This window comes from Capricornis sumatraensis, chromosome 2 (genome assembly GCF_032405125.1).
Source record: "Capricornis sumatraensis isolate serow.1 chromosome 2, serow.2, whole genome shotgun sequence".
Taxonomy (NCBI): Eukaryota; Metazoa; Chordata; class Mammalia; order Artiodactyla; family Bovidae; genus Capricornis; species Capricornis sumatraensis.
In genome coordinates, this window is record NC_091070.1 from 160,089,545 (window position 1) to 160,112,118 (window position 22,574).

General features: G+C 38.9%; 1 protein-coding gene and 1 non-coding gene across 2 annotated transcripts in view; one reads left to right on the top strand and one right to left on the bottom strand.

Annotated features, from left to right (window-relative positions):
- The first annotated feature begins 17 nt into the window (after nucleotides 1-17).
- The window catches only part of LOC138073369 (uricase), a 33,978-nt gene continuing 11,421 nt past the window's right edge, over nucleotides 18-22,574 (top strand). Inside the window, exons 1-4 of the mRNA XM_068965037.1 lie at nucleotides 18-122; nucleotides 11,723-11,941; nucleotides 13,838-13,954; nucleotides 14,058-14,136. Of these exons, the coding sequence (XP_068821138.1) occupies nucleotides 93-122; nucleotides 11,723-11,941; nucleotides 13,838-13,954; nucleotides 14,058-14,136 (445 nt within the window). The 5' untranslated portion in view covers nucleotides 18-92. The remainder of the gene's footprint in view (nucleotides 123-11,722; nucleotides 11,942-13,837; nucleotides 13,955-14,057; nucleotides 14,137-22,574) is intronic.
- On the bottom strand, nucleotides 4,365-4,437 carry TRNAG-CCC (transfer RNA glycine (anticodon CCC)). Its single transcript has one exon. It is a non-coding gene; the product is annotated as a tRNA-Gly (tRNA).

Genomic DNA, 22,574 nt, shown 5'->3' on the forward strand with positions numbered 1-22,574 from the left:
AGATCAAATGAAAAATGTTGCAAGCATTGGTTTTGCCCAAATTATTCTTTGTCGCTCTTGAAACTGAATCTGAAGTTGAAAACAAACGGAAAATGGCTCATTACCATAATGACTATCAAAAGGTGAGCCTATTCTCTTTTTGGAGGAGGGAAGAGATGGATGGGCATATGAAAAAATTTCTGTAAGCGCCTGCTGTTTTTTAATCAATTATTAAAGATGTTATCTTAATAAATAGTAATTTACTTTATACCTGAAAATAATTATGGCTCTGATCTGTCTCTTTGATTATGGATCCAGATCAGAGTTACTTAAGGATTCAGACTAAACTGGACCCTTGCAAATTGGATCACTTCTATAGTTGAACTGGAGTTATTCAGGATTCTTGGGGGTTCATAGGAAAGAGAGCTAGTTCTCCTATAATAGAATTTTGTATGAAATATTCTGGACCACCTGTCCATATTTTCCTGAGGTGCCTGCAAGAAGAACAAAATTGTGGGTCTTGATCCAAACCTGATAAATAAAAATCCTTCCAGTTGGGTCAGGAATCTACCTTAATTACCAGGTTTTTGGTGATCTGCTGTACTTTAAACTTTGAGAATTACTGGCCTGGGATCAAGGCTGTGCTGTATCTGGTTACCAAATTGGTAAACTGAGAAGCCTTTTTCTGACTATTCCTCCATGGGTATCATATTATTTAATGTGTGTTTTTACTGCACTCAGATTAAAATGATCTCAGCAAACCCAAGCTTTTCATCAATTTTTTAAAAATTTCATAGCATGAAGTTTACTTTTCTAAGTTAAAGTGAAATAAATTTAATTTTATTCATATTTATCTTGTGATACCTTTTCATATTATGATAATAGATGAATACACTAGGCTTAAGATTTATTAATTCATAGAAAATATAAGGAACTTGTTTTCAGTTATGTAAGCTAAAGAACTTTTGTTGAATAAGATAGAAAATAATTCATGTTTTCTCCTCATTACACACTTAGCACATGCATGCATACTTAGTCACTCAGTCGTGTCTGATTCTCTGCAATCCGATGGACTGCAGCCTGCCAGGCTCCTCTGTCCTTGGCATTTTTAAAGCCAGAATATTGGAGTGGGTTGCCATTTCCTCCTACAGTGGATCTTCCTGACCCAGGGATCAAACCTGCATCTCTTGCATTATCCTGCATTAGCAGGTGGATTCTTTACCAACTGTTCCATCTGGGCAACCTACACACTTAGCACCGTGCATGGCAAATAGAAAGTGATCTGTAAATGATAGCTAAGATTATTTTTACTTCAACCTGAGCCTTTCCTGTGACTGGGCTTTAGGATATCTGTATTAGGATGGTTTTGCTAAAGCTAATTTTATTTCAAGGTCTGGAAAAACAGGTAGGTTCTTTTCTTGGAGATGTCATTTTCAATAAGCTTTCTTATCTCTTGTTTCTGACCTGATCATGCTGGTTGTCAGTCAACAGCCTTCATTATGCAATCACTAAGTGTCAAACAGTGCACCCCAGACACTGAGGGGATCCAGGGATTTCAACATTACCCTAAAGCCTAAATTCCAGTGTGTCCTGGGTTTTTACTAAAAACAGCAAAGTAATGTCATGGAAGGAAACACAATGAATTTAATGGATAGACAAAACAAACTGGGCAGAATGTTTTTCACATTACCTACTTTTGAAGCCAAAGTAATACAATATTATGAAGATACCATGTCTCTGTCATAATGATTCAATCTTTATAGAAGAAATCGTAGAAAACTCCCTTCATTGTAACTTGGCCAAGTATAGTGAACAAAGATGAGTTCTTCACTTGGCACTGGGCTTCTTATTTTATGGTTAGAAGTTTGCATTAATTCATCCAGTAATTCTAGAAAACCTATCTTTTTAAATTGAAGTGTAGTTGATTTACAATGTTAATTACTGCCATACAGTAAAATGATTGTTATACACACATATTCTTTTTTAAATACTCTTTTCCATTATGACTTATCATAGGCTATTGAATGTAATTCTCTGTGCTATACAGTAGGGTCTGGGTGTTTATCTGTTCTACCCATAAAAGCTTACATTTGCTAACCCCAAGCTCCTAGTCCATCCCTCCGCTGACCCTGTCCCCACCACAAGTCTGTTCTCTGGGTCTCTGATTCTGTTTCAAAGACAGGTTCATTTGTGTCATATTTTAGATTCCACATATAAGTGATATCATACGATATTTGTCTTTCTCTTTCTGACTTAGTAAAATAATCTCTAGTTGCAAAAAGCTCAGTCTTAATCTCTCCAAATTTTGCCTCTTTCACATTATCTTTATCATATTTTTCTAGCACATTTTTATACTATTCTTTTTCTAAAAAATTTTTTTTCATTGAAGTATAGTTGATTTACAATGTTTTGTTAGTTTCAGATGTACAACAATGTGACTAAGATACAAAATATTGAGTATAGAGTTCTCTGTGCTATACAGTGGGGCCTTGTTAATTATCTATTTTATATATAATAGTGTGTATATGTTACTCATAAATTCCTAACTTATCCCTTCCTCCAACCTTTCCCCTTTGGTAACAATAAGTTTGTTTTCTACGTTTGTGAGTCTGTTTCTGTTTTGTAAATACATTTTATGTTTCTTTCATATATTCGATCTCCTGTGTATCTGCTTTAATCTCTGATTCTTTATTTGGGTCAGTCTCCCAGATCAATCTCTTTTGCAAGATTAAATGGTTACTTAATCTATCTCTTACAAATAACTAATTTTTTCTGTTTCAGTCTGTTTCTTAATCCACTTATTAGTGCATTTCTAGAAGCTCTGTTGGATTCTTTTTCAAATTTTCTTGGTCTTTTTTATGTTTTTTTAAATTTTTTGTTCAAGACAAGCTATCTTAATTTTCTCTTTTATTTCTGTAAAAAATATTAAATATATGATTTTGCATTTTGTGTCTGATAATTCCAGTATCTGAACTCTTTGCAGCTCAGACTTTGCTACCTGTTATTTCTGTGACTCTCTCTCAAGATACCTTGTTACTATGTATGCTTTTGATTTTTCATTATGAGTTCATGTTCCTTAAAGCTTTATATGTGAGAAAGTGAGGATGAGATATAGTTGGGTTTGTCCAGACCATGGTCTATGTTGGCTTCAGCGCAGCGTATTCATCTTGCAAGGGCTCCTAGAAATTAGACTGCTGGCTTTGTTTCTTTAGCCTCAATAACTCTTTAAGGCATGGCTTCCCTGGTGGCTCAGACGGTAAAGAATCTGCCCACAATGTGGGAGAGGTGGGTTTGATCCCTGGGTGGATAAGATCCCCTGGAGAAGGGCATGGCAACCCATTCCAGTACTCTTGACTGGAGAATTCCGTGGACAAAGGAGTGTGACAGGCTACAGTCCACAGGGTCACAAAGAGTCAGACACGACTGTGCTACTTCCACCTATATACTACAACATTGTTATGTTTAAGCCAAACTTTAATTTTGTTCAAACGGTTAAAAAATACCTATTAATATACAGAGTAAAATCTAGAATGTGACAAAGTGAAAGAAAAAGTTGATATGCTTGTTGCATTGTTATTTTGATGAAATGGGCTGAGACAAGCAAAGTGGCCCAGGTATTTGTAACATAAAGAATTGTTGATGAAAATGTGGTTAAAAGAAAAGATAAGGAGAATAATCAGAAGAGGACCAGACAATCTGCCTGTCAGCTATGTGACTTCAGGAAACTTGCTTAACATCACTGATGTAGCTTATTTTAAAATAAGTGTTCTTTCCACCAAATCACAGGGCTTTTGTGAGGAATAAATTAGATAGTGTAGGTCTTAATGGATGGAAAATTTTTAAATGTATAGAAGTGCAAGTTTCTACAGTAGCATGTCCACGTCCCCCCTTCTGTTGGGATCAGAGCACTCCCTTTCTCTCCCTAGTGAGTGTAGGGACTTTGATGTAGTAAGATAGAACATATCATTTTAGGGCAAATGGGCTGAGTTTTCCTCCTGCCTCTGTCACCCAATAACTGTGTGACTTTGACAAGTACTTAACCTTAAAGTCTTCCTTTGTGAAACTTGGATAAGGATATCTGCTTCACAGTGTTCTGGTAAAGGGTTAGAGGAAATCATACATGTAAATTTCCCAACATGCATCAAACCCTCACTAAATGGTTGCTACTCTTATTTTCACTTGTAAGTCTTACACATTAGGAAAGAAATCTTTCAATGTATGCATTTTAGTAGAATTTCGTTCCAACTGCATGTTTGGAAGTCTCTATCAATTAAAAAAAATTTTTTTTACAAAGTTTAAAAAACATATTTATTTATTTATTTACAGACTGCATTGGGTCATAGCTGTGGCAAGAGGAATCTTTAGTTGCAGGATGTAGGCTCTAGTTCCCTGATCAGGGAATGAACCTGGGGCCCCTGCTTTGGGAGAACAGAGTCTTAACCACTGGACCACCAGGGAAGTCCCTCCATCAGTTCTTTGTTGTGAGATTTCTTGCCCCTAATTCTAGAGGCTCCAGAGGCCTGTTTCAGCTAAGGCTGTTGCTACCTTTGAGAGGCTGGCAAGAAGAAAATTAGCATTTCCTTTTGCATTTAGTAATGAGTCTCTCTTCCTTTGTAACAGGCAGAAGTATGAGATAACTGAGCACCTATAAATGGAGTCTTCATTAGGTGACAGGTTGCCTTTTCTACAATAATTATGCTTATGAATTTTTACATTGTTCTTGAAACCTCTGCTTGACAAATCCCTTAGTGTTAGTCAAAACACTTTGAACATAACTTGAGGCATATCCCCCTTTGATAGTAAAAATGAGCCACTCTACAACCTAAAGCAACATGACATTTTCTACGAGATATCAATATTTTTCCATCTGACATTTAGTAGATCCTAAGCAGCCAAAAAAAAAAAAAAAAACAGTTGCCTCTAAGGTTATTATTTATCATTATTCTTTTTATCATTATATGTGATTAAGATCCACCAACATGATATTAAGATGGTTCATATGAATGCTCTTTTTTTCTCATATTAATTCAGCATTTTTCTTGGAAGTCTTCTTGTTCACAATGCCCAAGAAAATACCCAGGCAAAGGAAGAACCTAGGCAGAAAATTGGAAGGACTTCTCTAACACATTCCAAAGACAAGGAGGGAGGCATGTTTCCCGGTTGAGTTCTTCCATCTATCACTGCACACTGCAACTGAATTGGTATTTATACATGAGTGTTGAGTCCAAAATAGCTTGCACTTCTGTATTTCCCTCTATTATGGTGGGTAGAGATGTGCTTACAAGAGCTCCTTTAATACTTGAGAGAAAATTCTAGTCATTCTAAAATTTAAATTTATAAAAGCTTTCTCTTGTCTTTCCTAATATTTTCGACCTCAGATCCATCCACTAGACCTTATAGACCTTAACAGACTCCAGGCTAGCAAATCCTAAACCTGTAGTGACAACATACTTCACTTTCAGTGTGATCTGGGAAAAACAGAACACTCAGTATCTCACTGCAGAAGTGAAAATGCACGAGTCATTTAAAATCTCTGAGAGTTCTCTCCAACATTACTTAGAGGCAATCAATGATTCTCTATTCTTTTATATTTCAAGACTTGTTTAAGAAAAGGGAACTTTTCTTGTGCAGTGCCAAGTATAGATTTACTCCTACTGATATTTTGTCGAGAGTAGTGCTCTAGGAAATTAAGTTTTCTTTTATAACTTTGTTCCCCCAAGCCACATAAGCCTGAGGAAGGACAATCAAAGTATGAAGGCAGAAGTAGGCTGGATCATAAAAGCAGTCTTTGAGTTTAGCCACTCTAGTTCTGGACTGACGTGCAGCCTGAGTATTTCTCTCTAATGGTAACTGGAAGAACCCTTTAATGCAAAATATGACATACAAATATTGTTTATTAATGGTAATCATAGCTAATGTTTGTTGAACATTTATTATTTGCCAGGTGCTTTTCTAAGTGTTTTATGTTTATTTTGGTCATATAATCCTCCCAGCAATCCTGATAGATTGGCTCTAGTATTATTGATTTTACAAATGAAGAAATTTGCCTCCATTCAGAGAGTTAATAGGTGGCAGAACAGTAACTCACACTTGGCCCATCTGATTCCATCCTCTCAGCTCCCCACCCACCCTGCAGATGAGAGCAGCCTTGGTATTTTCCTATCCGGTTACCTTGGATGTGGATCTATGCCCCACACTGTGCAGTGTACACAATAGGATTCTGGCACCTTCTTCTGGTTCTCAGACTCAGAACTGGGGAGGCTTCACTGGGGAGAACAACTTCAGCCTGGCCTGGGCCAGTATCTGTTCTGTCAGGTCCTGCTGAGGGACTCTTGAGTGTCCCACACTGTTCTTGTTCCTTCTTGCTCCAGCCTCAGATGGTCATGTCCTCTTGATTCTGACTCATTTGCTCAGTAAACATAATCACTCAGCCTTTGCTGGAGCGCCAAGGCCTGGGCAGGGGCTTTCTGAGGTTGCTGACCTCTCCCGCACGTGTCGCCCACGAACCTCGGGTGGCTGTGTGGTGCTGCAGCGCTCTGTCTTGTTAGCATTGTGAACACTTTGTGCCGTGTCACTGACTCTGTCTACCCTCAACTCTGCCCTTCCTGGCCTTATTCTCCGGCCAGCTGCTCCTGTGATCTCCGTGCTATGGTGATCAGACAGCAGAAGTTGCCTTCCCCTCTTTTCTAGGAAGAGGAACTTCCTGATGGGGGTTCTGAGCTGAAGCAGCTCTTCCTGTATAGAAATCTTAGGGGCATTTTCATGAACGAGTGAGTCTGTGTCACTACACAAGGAGTGCAGGTGATGGGGCAGCAGTCAGTCATTCAAGATACATTTATTAGGCACCTATTTATGTTCCAAGCGCTCTGCTGAGCACGGGGGTTGCTATGGCGACCAAGATGGAAATTGTTTCTGCTTTCATGGCTTACTGTTTTTGAACAAATCACACACATGAAGAGGCAGTTATAGTTCTACTTGATAAAGTCTCTGATAAGGCAATCACGGAGCATTTTGAGATCACACAGAAGGGGCACCTTCTTCAGACTTGAAGGGCTGGGGCAGATTACCTAGCAGAAGTGACATCTAAGATTTAAAGAAGCTGAGTCAGAAGTTAGTCAGGTGAAGAGATTGGTAGTCAGATAGCGAGGAAGAGAAGAATGTTCAAGAAAGAAGTAATAGTAAATTCAAAGGCCTACTGGCAGAGCAGAAAGTATCAGAGCCAGGGTGACCATAATTAGCTCAGGATAGCCAAAGTGCAGTTTGAAGTAGAATGTGGTAGAATACAAAGTTGGATTGGTGAGCAGGAGTGGGGATATGAAGGGTAGCTTCCATTCTATCTTTCTTGGTATGTCATGGTAACTACTTGCTTTCTGGGCAAAGGCTAATAGAGTTTTGACAAGGGAACGCACTGGTCATAGCAAACACTCTCTTCTGAAAACACAAGAGAGGACTCTACACATGGACATCACCAAATGGTCAACACTGAAATCAGACTGACTATATTCTTTGCAGCCAAAGATGGAGAAGCTCTATACAGTTAGCAAAAATAAGACCGGGAGCTGACTGTGGCTCAGATCATGAACTCCTTATTGTCAAATTCAAACTTAAATTGAAGAAAGTAGGGAAAACCACTAGACCATTCAGGTATGACCTAAATCAAATCCCTTATGATTATACAGTGAAAAATAGATTTAAGGGACTAGATCTGATAGACAGGGTGCCTGATGAACTATGGACAGAGGTTCATGACATTGTACAAGAGACAGGGATCAAGACCATCCCCAAGAAAAACAAATGCAAAAAAGCAAAATGGCTGTCTGAGGAGGTCTTACAAATAGCTGTGAAAAGAAGAGAAGCAAAAAGCAAAGGAGAAAAGGAAAGATATAAGCATCTGAATGCAGAGTTCCAAAGAATAGCAAGGAGACATAAGAAAGCCTTCCTCAACGATCAATGCAAAAAAATAGAGGATGTTAAACAATAGAGTAGGAAAGACTAGAGATCTCTTCAAGAAAATTAGAGATACCAAGGGAACATTTCTTGCAAAGATGGGCTCGATAATCTTGGCTTGATTATCTTCAGGACCCAGATAATCACCATGGTGTGATCACTCATCTAGAGCCAGATATCCTGGAATGTGAAGTCAAGTGGGACTTAGGAAGCATCACTGCAAACAAAGCTAGTGGAGGTGATGGAATTCCAGTTGAGCTATTTTAAATCCTGAAAGATGATGCTGTGAAAGTGGTGCACTCAATATGACAGCAAATTTGGAAAACTCAGCAGTGGCCACAGGACTGGAAAAGGTCAGTTTTCATTCCAATACCAAAGAAAGGCAATGCCAAAGAATGCTCAAACTACCGCCCAATTCCCTCATCTCACATGCTAGTAAGTTGGACATGACTGAAGTGACCTAGCAGCAGCACACGTTAGTAAAGTAAAGCTCAAAATTCTCCAAGCCAGGCTTCAGCAATACACGAACTGTGAACTTCCAGATGTTCAAGCTCATTTTAGAAAAGGCAGAAGAACCAGAGATCAAATTGCCAACATCCACTGGATCACTGAAAAAGCAAGAGTTCCAGAAAAACATCTATTTCTGCTTTATTGACTATGCCAAAGCCTTTGACTGTGTGGATCACGATAAACTGTGGAAAATTCTGAAAGAGATGGGAATACCAGACCAGCTGACCTGCCTCTTGAGAAACCTGTATGCAGGTCAGGAAGCGACAGTTAGAACTGGACATGGAACAACAGACTGGTTCCAGATAGGATAAGGAGTATGTCGTCACCCTGCTTATTTAACTTATATGCAGAGTACATCATGAGAAACGCTGGGCTGGAAGAAGCACAAGCTGGAATCAAGATTGCCAGGAGAAATATCAATAACCTCAGATATGCAGATGACACCACCCTTCTGACAGAAAGTGAAGAGGAACTAAAAAGCCTCTCAATGAAAGTGAAAGAGGAGAGTGAAAAAGTTGGCTTAAAGTTCAACATTCAGGAAACTAAGGTCATAGCATCTGGTCCCATCACTTCATGGGAAATAGATGGGGAAACAGTGGAAAACAGTGTCAGACTTTATTTTTGGGGGCTCCAAAATGACTGCAGATGGATTGTAGCCACGAAATTAAAAGATGCTTACTCCTTGGAAGGAAAGTTATGACCAACCTAGATAGCATATTCAAGCATATTCAAGCATATTTGCCAACAAAGGTTCGTCTAGTCAAGGCTATGGTTTTTCCAGTGGTCATGTATGGATGTGAGAGTTGGACTGTGAAGAAAGCTGAGCGCCGAAGAATTGATGCTTTTGAACTATGGTGTTGGAGAAGACTCTTGAGAGTCCCTTGGACCTCAAGGAGATCCCACCAGTCCATTCTAAAGGAGATCAGTCCTGGGTGTTCATTGGAAGGACTGATGTTGAAACTGAAGCTCCAATACTTTGGCCACCTCATGAGAAGAGTTCACTCATTGGAAAAGACCCTGATGCTGGGAGGGATTGGGGGCAGGAGGAGAAGGGGACGACAGAGGATGAGATGGCTGGATGGCATCACCGACTTGATGGACATGGGTTTGGGTAGACTCTGGGAGTTGGTGATGGACTGGGAGGCCTGGCGTGCTACAATTCATCGGTTCACAGAGTCGGATATGACTGAGTGACTGAACTGAACTGAACTTGCTTTCAATGGACTAACCAGCATAGGTACTTGGTGGCAGGGAATGGGACTGAGGAGTAATATTTATGGAGTCTTGCTGTGTGCCAAGGTTGCTGGAAGGTCTCAGAGACCTCGGGTCCTGGACCCCAGCCCATATCACCCAGGGACCCCAAGGCAGCCAAGCGCCTCCCTCCTCCGGGTAGAATTCCTAGTGGTTCTAGAAAGAGCAGAGTCTTCCTTCTGCTGCTACCAGCAGGGCTCTCCGCTCCAGAAACTAGTGCCCTTGCTCAGGGTTCCTTCTGCCGACTCTGCTGCCGCTGCACCCACAGCCAGACCTGACATGGCCTCTCTTGCTACGGGGGGACCTCACTGCTTCAGTGGGTACCAGGGGTGGAGCCCAGCCCTTCACATGCACCAGCACTTGTTGAGGTAGTTACCTCCATTTTTACAAAGCAGGGGGGAAACGGGCTTACAGACATCGAATTATTTGTCACAGCCACAAAGCTATAAATGGCAGGGCAGAATTTGGACCTGGTCTGATTTCAAAGCCACTACAATCGCACAACTGTGCCTCTTTCCTGGTCAGCATTAGAGTTCTTTTTAGGATCCTTTAAATCTCCTCTTCAGTTTTTCTTGAAGATGAGTCCCCCAAAGACTGGGTCAGAGGCTTCTGAGGAGACTCTAAGAGTGTCCCTTCTGCATGTCACTCCTACAGGGGAAGCACCGAATGCAAAGATCTCAGACCCTCAGGGTATGTGCAGTAACAATAGCAGCAAGCCCTTCTAGGCTCTGTCTCCAAGATTTAAGACAGCTTCCCCTACCTCAATTTGATAAAGGATATGACAATAATTTCTAATTTTAGTATTTTAAAATTCCTCCTAGGGGGTGTGGTGATTTTTTTTTACATGCAGGTAGGTGTTTAGGCAGTTCCTGACCTGTCTGAGCATATCACCTATGTGTGATTAGCAGGTGAGGTTTCTTCTTTGTGACCTCTCCAGATTCTCACTGCATGTTGTTTTTGATTTACTTTTATTTTTGTCACCTTTTTTTATTACCGTTTCTATGACAATTTTCATGCTAAATAAGTTTTCCTGTCCTTCTGCTCCTTCCTGCCTCTTTTCGAAAAGCCCAGGCACAAGTCTTAAAGGGCCTAGCAATGGAGACAGGTGTAGTCGCCACCGAGGGCTCCAGCTTCAGACAGGGATGCTAATGAATCAATCACTGGCTTTTATTAAGTGTCTCTTCTCTAAAAGCATCGCTCTCCCTACAGCCAGATGGCCCTGGCTCTGTGCTGCTGAAGGTCATCAAGACCCTGTCACTAATTGCTCTTCTTCCCGGTAGCAAGTAGAAGAAGCAATTTTCCAGTTGTTTTTTTTTGATCATAGGGCTGTTTCTCCAGAATACTACTCTCTATAAAAAGAGAGATATGATTATTTCCAGTTAACATTGCCAAAACACTTTTATAGAGGAAGGCAGTTTATACAGTGGTTGCTGCTGCTGCAGCTAAGTCGCTTCAGTCACAGTTTGGAGTCGACAGCCCTGAGGGTGAATTCTTGGCTCTATCGTTTACTAAATAGGGCAAGTCACTTAAATTCTTTGAACCTCAGTTTTTCTCTCTGCAAAATGGAAATTATGTTACTTCATGGAGCTGATACAAGGATTAAGTTAGTAGAGATTAATTAAGACAGAGTAAATAGTTAGCCTTATAAGGTACTGTTTTTATTAACATTGGTTAGTATTATCAAGAAAGTCATCTACCTGTCTCTCTTAAGGCCAACCTGATATATTTTAGTCTATTTCTTGCAATTCTCTTTTCTCCATACAAGTTCTTATTCTTCAAAGATAAGGCATGATTTTGGTTTCATGAATAATTTGACTCTTACCATTCACAATTATATGATAAAATTAAGGCTAAAAGAAATTGTATTCAAGAGGGAGGGGATATATTTTTACCTATAGCTGATTGATGGTGATATATGGCAGAGACCAACACAATATTGTAAAGCAATTATCCTCCAATTAAAAAAAAATAAAATTGCAGTTGACTTCTGGTTTTCATCTAGCCTTCTTCAATAAGATGATTATTTTCATTGCAGAATGATGAAGTGGAGTTTGTCCGAACTGGTTATGGTAAGGATATGGTAAAAGTTCTTCATATTCAGCGAGATGGAAAATATCACAGCATTAAGGAAGTGGCAACTTCAGTGCAACTTACTCTGAACTCCAAAAGAGAGTACGTGCATGGAGACAATTCAGACATCATCCCGACAGACACCATCAAGAACACAGTTCACGTCCTGGCCAAGTTCAAAGGCGTATGTGTCATTCTTCTTCTTAGATTCTGCCTATCTGGATGTAGAATTCACTATACTATAGTGTGAGGACCGTACTTGCTTATTTCAAGTTCCCTGTATGTTTTAGCTTTATTTTTACATTTAAGCCTTTGAAAAAAAGATCCCTTTTCTATTCTAAAATTCTTAGCTTTACAGAAAATTTCACTTTTTAAAAAACTCACCACTTTATTTGCTTTTCTTTTTTTTTTGGTTCCCTCTTTGTTCTATTTCCTTGGTTTTCAACTCAGTACAACATCTTTTAGAAGGCAGAGAATCCTATTTGACAAATTTACATGTTATCATGTATTTAGGATCTTTGGCAAATCAAGGCCCTGAGACAATTTCAGATTAGAATTTTACCCATTGTTGCCATGCATTTATTTGAGTCCTATTTTTTTTTTTTTCTTTAAGAATGGTGTGTATTTATAGAAGAAAGTACCATTTCTCTTCTTGGTATTACTAAAGAAGAAAATTCAGTGTAAGATATAGTTTGAAATCTATTTGTCCAACTTTTAATGCCTTCCTAATTTTCTCAACTCTATGACCACTTAGTGTCCCTATTTGATGGTAACTGTACTTTTCAAAAGGGTCTTGGAACTAATAGAATCTGATTTTTTTTTAGCACTTTACCTCAGATTTCTCTAAAAAGTGTGAGTGAAATTGTGCTGGGTGACCACCAGATTTCTGGGCAATTCAGGATGATTTTTTATTTACTAAGAAGTTTAAAAAGACAAGAAATGTAGACTATAAAGTTTCTTTTTCCATGATTTTGCATGAAATCCACACCTATAATGCATGAAATGAACAAACTAATTGAAAGATTATTTCTGCAAGGCCTGTCTCCACCCTGAACCTTTCTCTTGCTAATCAGAATGGCCCAGTAAGCATAGACAGTGATCTGGAAAAAGACATTGCTTTCTTTAAAAATAAATTGAAAATCAGCTTCTAGTACTGTGTTTAAGAAGATGATTGGGTACCACAAATTCTTATATTTCCTGTACTATGTGAGAGATATAGAAAAGTGAAGGAATGGACCTGGATGTTTAAAAAAAAATTAAATTCATTCATTGTACATAGCGACCATAATTTCTTATCCAAACCAAGATACTTTTGAGAGTGCAATAGGATGCTTATAAACCTCAGATACGAAACAAAACTATTCTGGAAACCTGTATCGTCTGCCTTGCTGCTGCTGCTGCTGCTAAGTCACTTCAGTCGTGTCTGACTCTGTGCGACGGCATAGACGGCAGCCCACCAGGCTCCCCCGTCCCTGGGATTCTACCTTAATTATACTCAAAACCATAAATAATCTGTAGACTGAACAAGTACCATAAAATAGAGATTAATATGAAGAATTTGGGTGGAAGTAGGGAGCTGCTTTTTGGGGGTAGAGAGTTGGAGATAGTCTATAGAAGGCATGTTTGCAAGGAAAGAAAGCTGAAGTGACCCCTCCTTAACATTTTTCCTGGGGAAACTGAAAGGTCTGTTTGCCAGCCTCACAAAGAGAGCAGAGTGTTTTGGAGTATCCTGCGGTACTTTTGCTGGCATGGGTGATGACTGAACTCATCTTGAGGAGAATCTGAATATTCAATTCCTTTTTGCTCATCCACTGATGGACAGACACATCCTCTCCAGCACACAGTTTTCTTTTAAAAACAGGGTAGTCTCACCTGGTGGTGGTGATCCATTAACTACCCTTAGGGGCCCATGTGAAAAATTGGGATAAAAAGATAAATTCATCTTTAAGATTCTCTCTAAGTCTTCATTTCTCTGATTCTAAAAAACAGTTGATCAGGAAAGAGAGTCCCATGGATATTTAAAAATGACTTTCAATTGGGGCAGGTATTGCTGCTCATTCACATTTGTTTCTCTTTATAGATCAAAAGCATAGAAACTTTTGCTATGAATATCTGTGAGCATTTCCTTTCTTCTTTTAACCATGTCATTCGAGTTCAAGTCTACGTGGAAGAAGTCCCTTGGAAGCGTTTTGAAAAGGTTGCCTCACTTATTTGTGTTCTCAGTTTAATTAAAGACACTGGCTTTATGACATATGCTGAAATTTTATTGGAAACAATCTTTTTTTTTTTCTAATTTTCAGAATGGAGTTAAGCATGTCCATGCATTTATTCATACTCCCACTGGAACGCACTTCTGTGAGGTTGAACAGTTGAGGAATGGTGAGAAAATGGTTTTCATGTTTGATTCTGTAATAGCAATTTTAGGTGTTTTGTTTTTTTTTCTTCTAAACAACTCTGTTTATCAGCACCAAGGAGAACTGTAGAGAATTTTGAACTCTTTAAAATCTGAGATGGGAATGAAAGTTGTGACCTTGGATTACATTAAAGAACTGTCTGCTTTTTATCTTAAAAGTATAAAGATGAAGTAATACCCTTTGCAACAAATCTGGGGGTTGAGTGAGGTCAATCATTTTTATTGCATGATCTTCAGGTGAGAGGAAAAAAAGACTCAGGCTGACAAAAGTCTCAAATCTCTGAAATTTCTGACCAGTGCTTTTTATACTATACCAAACTATGATTATAATAACTTTATAGGAAATACCTAGAAAATAACAATCATGTTTCCTTATTTTGTCCTAATAATAAAACCATTGATATTATTATAATTACAATAAAATAAGCTTCATTTAAAATAGCAGTGACAATTATATAGTTCTTTCTGTTTAATAATAAATCTAAACATTAACTGTGGAACATAATTATAATATAGACCTTATTGGTACTGATGACTAAACTTAGCAAAGTATGTCTTTCATTGATTTATTGAGGTTGTCAGAACAGAATTCAATAATTGGTTAAGAGTTGGACTAGATGAACTTTAAGAACCGTGAAGCCACCATGGTAAAAGTGTCCCTATCCTAATAAAAGATAAACTTTAGTGATCATTATAAATTGAAAGTGAGAACTCTGAATTTTTTCTTTTCTCATCTCTCTTTTCTTTCATCTCCTCTCCTTCTCTTTCCCCCTTGTTTCTTTCATTTCATTTCTTTATCTTTCTTTCATTTCTAGCTTTCTTCACTAAGAATTTAAGGTGATATCTGATAAACATCATAAATATCTTTTAAAAGATTAGTAAAATATAAATGTTTCTTGTTCTGAGTTCTACCGGATACTGCCTTCCCTTAGAAAGTCCTAGTCATTTAACATTTTAATCATTTAATGTTTTCCCTATCTGTATTAAATTCTAGGCACAGCCAGGGCCTTCTTGGTGTTTGATTAATAGTTATGAAATTATTATTATATAAAGAAGACTGAATAACTAGTTGATAAGTTGAGAAAATAGTGAGTTTTTAAATCCTCCAAATGTGAAGAGGTTGGTTTGGGCCTTAATCTACTATACTAGCAAGACTGGTGTAACTAGAAAATTCCTGGTGGTCAGGTGGTTAGGACACCACACTTTCACCATTGAGGGTCTTGGTTGGATCTCTGGTTCAGGAGCTGAGATCCTGCAAGCTGAGCAGCATGGCCAAAAACAGAAAAGAAAACAAAACCAAACCCTGGTGCAATGAGGAAGTTTTTGCATGGTAGTTAAGTCTACAGTTCTTGCAGACTAAGATGTTTTGCTTCCTTTATTGCTTTCCTATATTAATTTTTTAAATGTAAACCATTTTTTACATTATAGTTTAACTTACAGTGTTGTGTCAGTTTCAGATGTACAGCAAAATGACTCAGTTATACACACACATATACATATATGTATATATATATTCTTTTTCAGCTTCTTTTCCATTAGAGATTATTTAAATCCAAGATATTGAATATAGTTCCTTGTGCTATACATTAGGTCCTTGTTTATCTATTTTATATGTAGTAATGTGTATATATTAATCCCAAATTCCCAGTTTATCTTCCTCCCACAGCTGCTATCCCTTTTGGTAACCATAGGGTCCGTTTCTATGTCTGTGAGTCTATTTATGCTTTGTAAATAAATTCATTTGTATCTTTTTTTTAGATTTCACTTGTAAGTGATATCATATATTTGTCTTTATCTGATTTACTTCACTCAATATGATAATCTCTAGGTTTATCCATGTTGCTGCAAATGGCATGATTTCATTCTTCATTATGACTGAGTAATAAATATTCTTTATCCATTCATCTGCCTATGGACATTTAGGTTGCTTCTATGTCTTGTTGCTATTTTTGTTGTTGTTGTTGTTTGGTCACCTAAGTCATGTCTAACTCATTTGTGACCCCATGGACTATAGCCCACCAGGCTCCTCTGTCCACGGGATTCGTAGGTCTCCTTTTTCCTTCTCAGGGGATCTTCCTGACCCAGAGAGTGAATCTGAATCTTCTGCACTGGGAGGAGGATTTTTTTTTAACCACTGAGCCACCAGGGAAACCCTTCCATGTCTTGACTATTGTAAACAGTGCTGCTATAAATGTTGGAATGCCTGTATCTTTTCAAATTAGAATTTTCTTTGGATATATGCCCAGGAGTGGGATAGCAGGATCATATGATTAATTCCTTTCTCTCCACAGTCTCTCTGGCATTTATTTTCAGTAGACTTTTCAAGTAATGGCCATTCTGATCTGTGAGAGTGATACGTCATTGTAGTTTTGTATTTTTCTAAAATTAGCAATGTATGTATACGTGTATGCACAGTCATATCCAACTCTGTGCAACCCCATGAATTGTAGCCTGCCAGGCTCCTCTGTCCATGGAATTCTCCAAGCAAAAATACTGGAATGGGTTGCCATTCCCTTCTCCAGGGGATCTTCGCAACCTAGGGATTGAAACCGGGTCTCCTGCTTTGCAGGCAGATTCTTTACTGTCTGAGCCACCAGGGAAGCCCCAAATTAGCAATATTGTGTATCTTTTCATGTGCCTATTGGCTGTCTGTATGTCTTTTTCTGAGAAATTTCTCTTTAGGTCTTCTGACCATTTTCTGGTTGCATTGTTTGCTCTTTTATATTAAGCTGTATGAGTTATTTTCAGATTTTGGAAATTAATCCCTTGACATCTCCCAGTCCATAGGTTGTCTATTCATTTTGTTTATGGGTTTATTTGCTATGCAAAAGTTTTAAAATTTATTTTGGTTCTATTTGTTTATTTTTCTATTTGTATTACTCTAGGAGATGAATAAAAAAAATTTTTCCTGCAGTTTATTTCAAACAGTGTTCTGCCAATGTTTTCCTCTAGGAGTTTTATAGTATCTGGTCTTACATTTAGATCTTTAATGCATTTTGAGATTTTTTTTTTTGTATATGTTATTAGAGAATGTTCAATCTTCAATCTTTTACATATAGCTGTCCTGTTTTCCCAGCACCACTTATTGAAGAGACTATCTTTTCTCCATTGTAAATTCTTATCTCTTCTCACAGTCTTTATTTTAAAGTCTATTTTGTCTGATATAAGTATGGCCACTCCAGCTTTCTCTTTTAAAATTTTTATTTATTTATTGGCTGTGCTGGGTCTTCATCGCTATGCACAGGCTTTCTCTAGTTGAGGTGAGTGGGGGCCACTCTTCTAGTGTGTGAGTTCATTTAGTGTGTGCAGTGAGTGAGTTCTCATTGTGATAGTTTCTCTTGTTTAAGAGCACAGGCTCTGGGGACATGTGCTTCAGTAGCTGTGGCATACTGGCTCAGGAGCACTGGCATGGTAGTTGTGCATGGGCTTAGTTTTCCCACTAAGGCTTGTGGCATCTTTCCAGACCAGGGATTGAACCCATATCCCCTATGCTGGCAGGAGGATTCTTAACCACTGGACCACCAAGGAATTCCCTCTAGCTTTCTTTTGATTTTCATTTTCATGAAATACCTTCTCGAATCCCCTCGCTTTCAGTCTATGTATATCATCTAGATCTGAAGTGAGTCTTTTGTAGGCAGCACATATGGAAGCTGTTTCTTTACCCATTCAGCCAGTCTATATCTTTTGCTTGGATCATTTAGTCCATTTATGTTTATGGCAATTATTGGTATATATGTTCCCATTGGTTTTCCAGGTGGCTCAGTGGTAAAGAATTTACCTGCCAAGCAGGAGATGCGGGTTTGATCTCTGGGTGAGGAAGATTCCCTGGGGAAGGAATTGACAACCCACTCCAATATTCTTGCCTGGAATATCCCATAGACAGAGGAGCCTGGTGGGCTACAGTCCATGGGGTCGCAAAGGGTCAGACATGACTTAGCGACTAAACAATAGCAGCAGTAGCTTGTTCTTATTGTCATTTTATCAATTGTTTTCGATTCACTTTTGTAGATGTTTTTTCCCCTTACTTCTTTTGTTCTCTTCTTTTGTGATTTGATGACTATCTTTACTATTATGTTTGGATTTCTTTTTCTTTTTCTGTGTGAATATCTATTATAGATTTTTGTTTTGTGGTTACCATGAGGTTTTTGCACAGCAATCTATCTATCTATATAGATAGATAGATACTTTGCATTTGTATTCTCCTCCCCTCATGATTATTGTTTTTGATATTATTTTCTAATCTAAATATTTCGTGTATCCCTTAACTTCTTATTGTGGATACGAATGAATTTATTACTTTCGTCTTTTAATCTCCCTACTAGCATTTATTACTTTCGTCTTTTATTCTCCCTACTAGAATTCCTACTTTTATTCTATGAAAACTGAAGTGTTTTTGAACTTGAGTTCCACTACTTAATGGGCTTCCCTGGTGGTTCAGATGACAAATCTGACTGCAATGCAGGAGACCTTGTTTCAGTCCCTGGGTTGTGAAGATCCCCTGGAGAAGGGAATGGCAACCCACGCCAGTATTCTTGCTTGGGAAATCCCATGGACAAAGGAACCTAGCAGGCAGTCACAAAAGTCAGACACAACTTAGTGACTAAACCACCACCGCTTAATAACTTTGTGACTGTTAGCACATTAAATACACTACTTCAGTGTTTTTTAATTTGTAAGATGAGGATAACAATGTCTCCCTCAGCAATTATCCAGATAATTAAAGGAAATAAATGTTAATTGAAAGCATTTAGTATAGTCCCTAACATATAAGAAGCGCTCCTTGAAAGAAAGATGTTATTATTATTATTATTCTGAATGATTATAGAGATCCAGGGAAGGTCTTTGTGTATATATGTGTACATTTGGGTAATTCTGACCAAGATTATGGTAAACTGGCTAGAGAAATAGGCCATAAGGAAACATTTGGAGACTTGTTTCAGAGATGAAGTAATGATGTAGGCTGACCTCAGGCAGTAGAGGCAGAGATGGAGGGACTGCAGAAGCTGGGGAGGGACATTATGTGAGGCATTTTTGAGTGCTTAATAAGTCTGTGTAGTTGCATAGGGATGCAAGGTTAGAGAAAAAGAGGGGTTAAAGTTACCCTAAAGTCAGGAGCCTGGGGGTGTTAACTAAGAATAATACATGTAATGAGGAAGTTTCCAGAGGAAGCTGGTGAGTTTGGAAATAAGGAAAAGATTTGGAGACTGATAGTTGGTGAAGCCATGGGAAGAAGGACTAATCCAGAAAAACATATAAAGTGAGAAGAGGAAAGATGAAAGGGCCATGGGGAAAATTCCCCAGTTTAAGAGTTGAAAGTTTAAAGACTGAGAGAAGAATGGTCAGAGACACAGGAGGAAACTTGGTGACAATGGTATTATGGAAGCAAAAGGAAAAGTACATTTCAGGAAATGAGGGATAGTTACTGGGGTAACAGAATGCATAACAAGTAAGCTTATATGCAGTGGCTTCTTATACAAAGTTTACTGCTATGTGTAAACGTCAAGTTCACTGTGTATGTGTGTGTGTTGGGAGGGTGCTCTGCTCCAGGAATTTATTCAGGAACCCAGGTTGATGCAACTAGACATTTTAATCCTTTCCTTTCTGGGTCACCTTGAGAATGGGTCCCATACCAGACAAGCGGCAGAAAAGAGCTTGGAGAAGAAAATGGAGGGGCAAAACCACTCAAGCATAGCACCAGGCCTGAAAGTAGCACAGAGCACATCAAACGAAGAGAACCCAACTATACAGCCACACCTGAAGGCTGGGAAATGCAGTCTAGCCAAGGACCCAGGAAGAAGAGAAGCTGCCCATGGTCTCTGCTGCAGGAAGGTTAAAAAGCTTGGCTTGAAAGGAGACTGAAGAGATGATTGTGAGGTTTGGCAGTTAGACATTGGTGACCTCCCTCTGCAAGAATATCTAGCAGAGCCCTGGAGGTGGAAGTGGAGTGGCCAAATATAGGGCTCAGCTGATCAAAGAAAGAAGACAGGCTTCACACCCTGTTCTTTCCAGGAATTACCAGGAGCTATCATCAGCTTGCATGCTAGTCACCTGGCTGCTGCAGGGTGGGAAAACTTATCAACAGAATCAGGCCCAGAGCTTTTTCTTTCTGCAGAAAACTTCAGGGTGTTGCGATCACTGTGGCGATGTTCCCAGAGCTCCAGCTTGACTGTCTAGAGCCCAGTAAACCCTGCCCCCCGCCCATAGCATGTGGGGCTGGCAGGGATCTGAAGGGAGGAGGCATCTGCTGCCTGGGTGTGTGCAGTATGTGTGTGCACACATCCCTGAGTGTGCATATCTTCCTGTGTTGTCTATTTGAAGATGATATTCGTACTCTGTCCCTCTTTGGATTTTTGGTAACAAAGTTTAATTCTTAATTTGCTTATTTTCCAAGAGCTAAAGCCACAGATATTATGAGGTGATTCAGTGTACAATGGTTATCATAAGAAATGCCCTTACATAGGCTTAACTGAAGAAAATAATTATTATCTGACACACTCCAGTTCACACGCTGAAGGCTACTGTTTTTTATTATTTAGTTGCTAAGTCATGTCTGAATCTTTTGTGACCTTATAGACTATAGCCTGCCAGGCTTCTCTGTCCATGGGATTTTCCAGGCAAGAATACTGGAATGGGTTGCCATTTCCTTCTCCAGGGATCTTCCCAACCCAGGGATCGAACTCACATTTGCTGCAATGCAGAATGACAGGCAATGTCAATGACAGGCAGATTCTTTGCCACTGCACCAGCAGGGAAACCCAAAGGCTACTGTTACAAATCTCTAAATAAGACTTTCGGTGGGGGGCTGGCTAGAGTCGTGAGAATTCTGCGCTCTCGAACATATATACTTAATCACACATTCAACCTACAACTTTCCCCAGCAGGATATGTAACTGGATTTCTCCTAGTGGACTGGATTCATTTTTATTGATTGAACAAACATTTAGAGAAAGCCCACTGAATCTGAGGAACCTATTTTAGGCCCTGAGAATTGCTGTAAAACTCCCACTACTCTATCTTTTCCTACCGTATCTTTTACAGTTACATCATGAAGTGTACTTCCAGCTGTTTCAAAGTCTGCTAGTTCCATGGGGGAATCTGGAAGAGAGAGAAATTTTTTTCACCAAAGGGATGAGGGTGGGTGCTATGTTTGTGACTTCCTCAGCTCTGAGAGGAGAGCGAGGCTCTACATGTGTGGCGCAGGCTGTGGTGTAGGCATTATATGGAACCTCAATCTTCTAACTCTTTCTCTCACGAGTCTCTGTGAACTGCAAGCTTAGACAAGCCTTGAAGTCACTAGGATGGTTAAGTCACTAACTAGTTGAAATAAGCAGAACACCCTGCCAACACACACACACACGCATGCACACACTATTTGAATTATAATTCATAATTCTTTAAGCATCAAATTTCTCCCAATCTGACGCTAATTATAAAAATGCAACTAAAGTATAACCAAATCAAGGAATGAAAAATAAAGAAGATATTTCAAATAAGAGATACTGTCTTCTAGTGGTGAAAAAAAATCTATTGACATGGGGATGAGCAGGGGTAGGAAGATGGTTTTAAGGAAGTGGGGAGATGAAATTGAAGTCTGGAAGAGGAGACTTAAGAGGTGTCAAGCAGGGCAGATGGAAGAGAAGAGAGAGGAAAACAGGAGACTCAAGACGGAGAGGGCCACTGCCAAGAAGTTTGCTTGTGTCATCCTGATGTCAAGACTAAGGCACTCATCAGTTATTTCAAATGAAAATTTCTTGGCGAGCACAATATCTTTTAAAAATTGTCTTGAGGATCACGTTGCTGTACAAAAGCCCAGTTAACTTCCTTCCATGGGGTGACATCATCTCTCCTCCTCCAGAATTGCACACAGAGAGCTTTCACCTTCCTTCCATGAGCTAAATGGACTCTCAGAGGCAAATGATATTTAATTGATCTTCACTTGTTCTAGCACTTTATAGGTTTGAGGTTTTCTACTAGAATTATTTAATATAGTTTTAAAATAGCCCCCTTTTAGCTATTTGTGTCCTTTTTGGAGGTGTTAAATGTGGAAGCAATTATCCTTTTCATGACAGGATTTTTTTTTTTTTCTTGGCTCGGTAAAGCTTTGTGCTTTGTGACACCTGATGCGTAGGTAAGGAATCAGGCTTATTTTCTATTAATTTGCAGTGAGTTTCTTTCCCTTAGAGACCTGAAGGGGTAGGATGTATGCTTCTCTGAGAGATAAACCACAATCTGTTAAGTGTGTAGGAGGACACTAAAAGCTGGAAAAGATTATGTTCTAGCAAAGGAAAATGCGGAAATCTTCCTTTTGTGTTATCCATAAACATGGCAGAAAGGCAAAAAAGAGCTGATTAAGTGGTTTCATGGGAAGTAACCTAGAAAAGGACAGTCTTTGGGGTTGGATTAT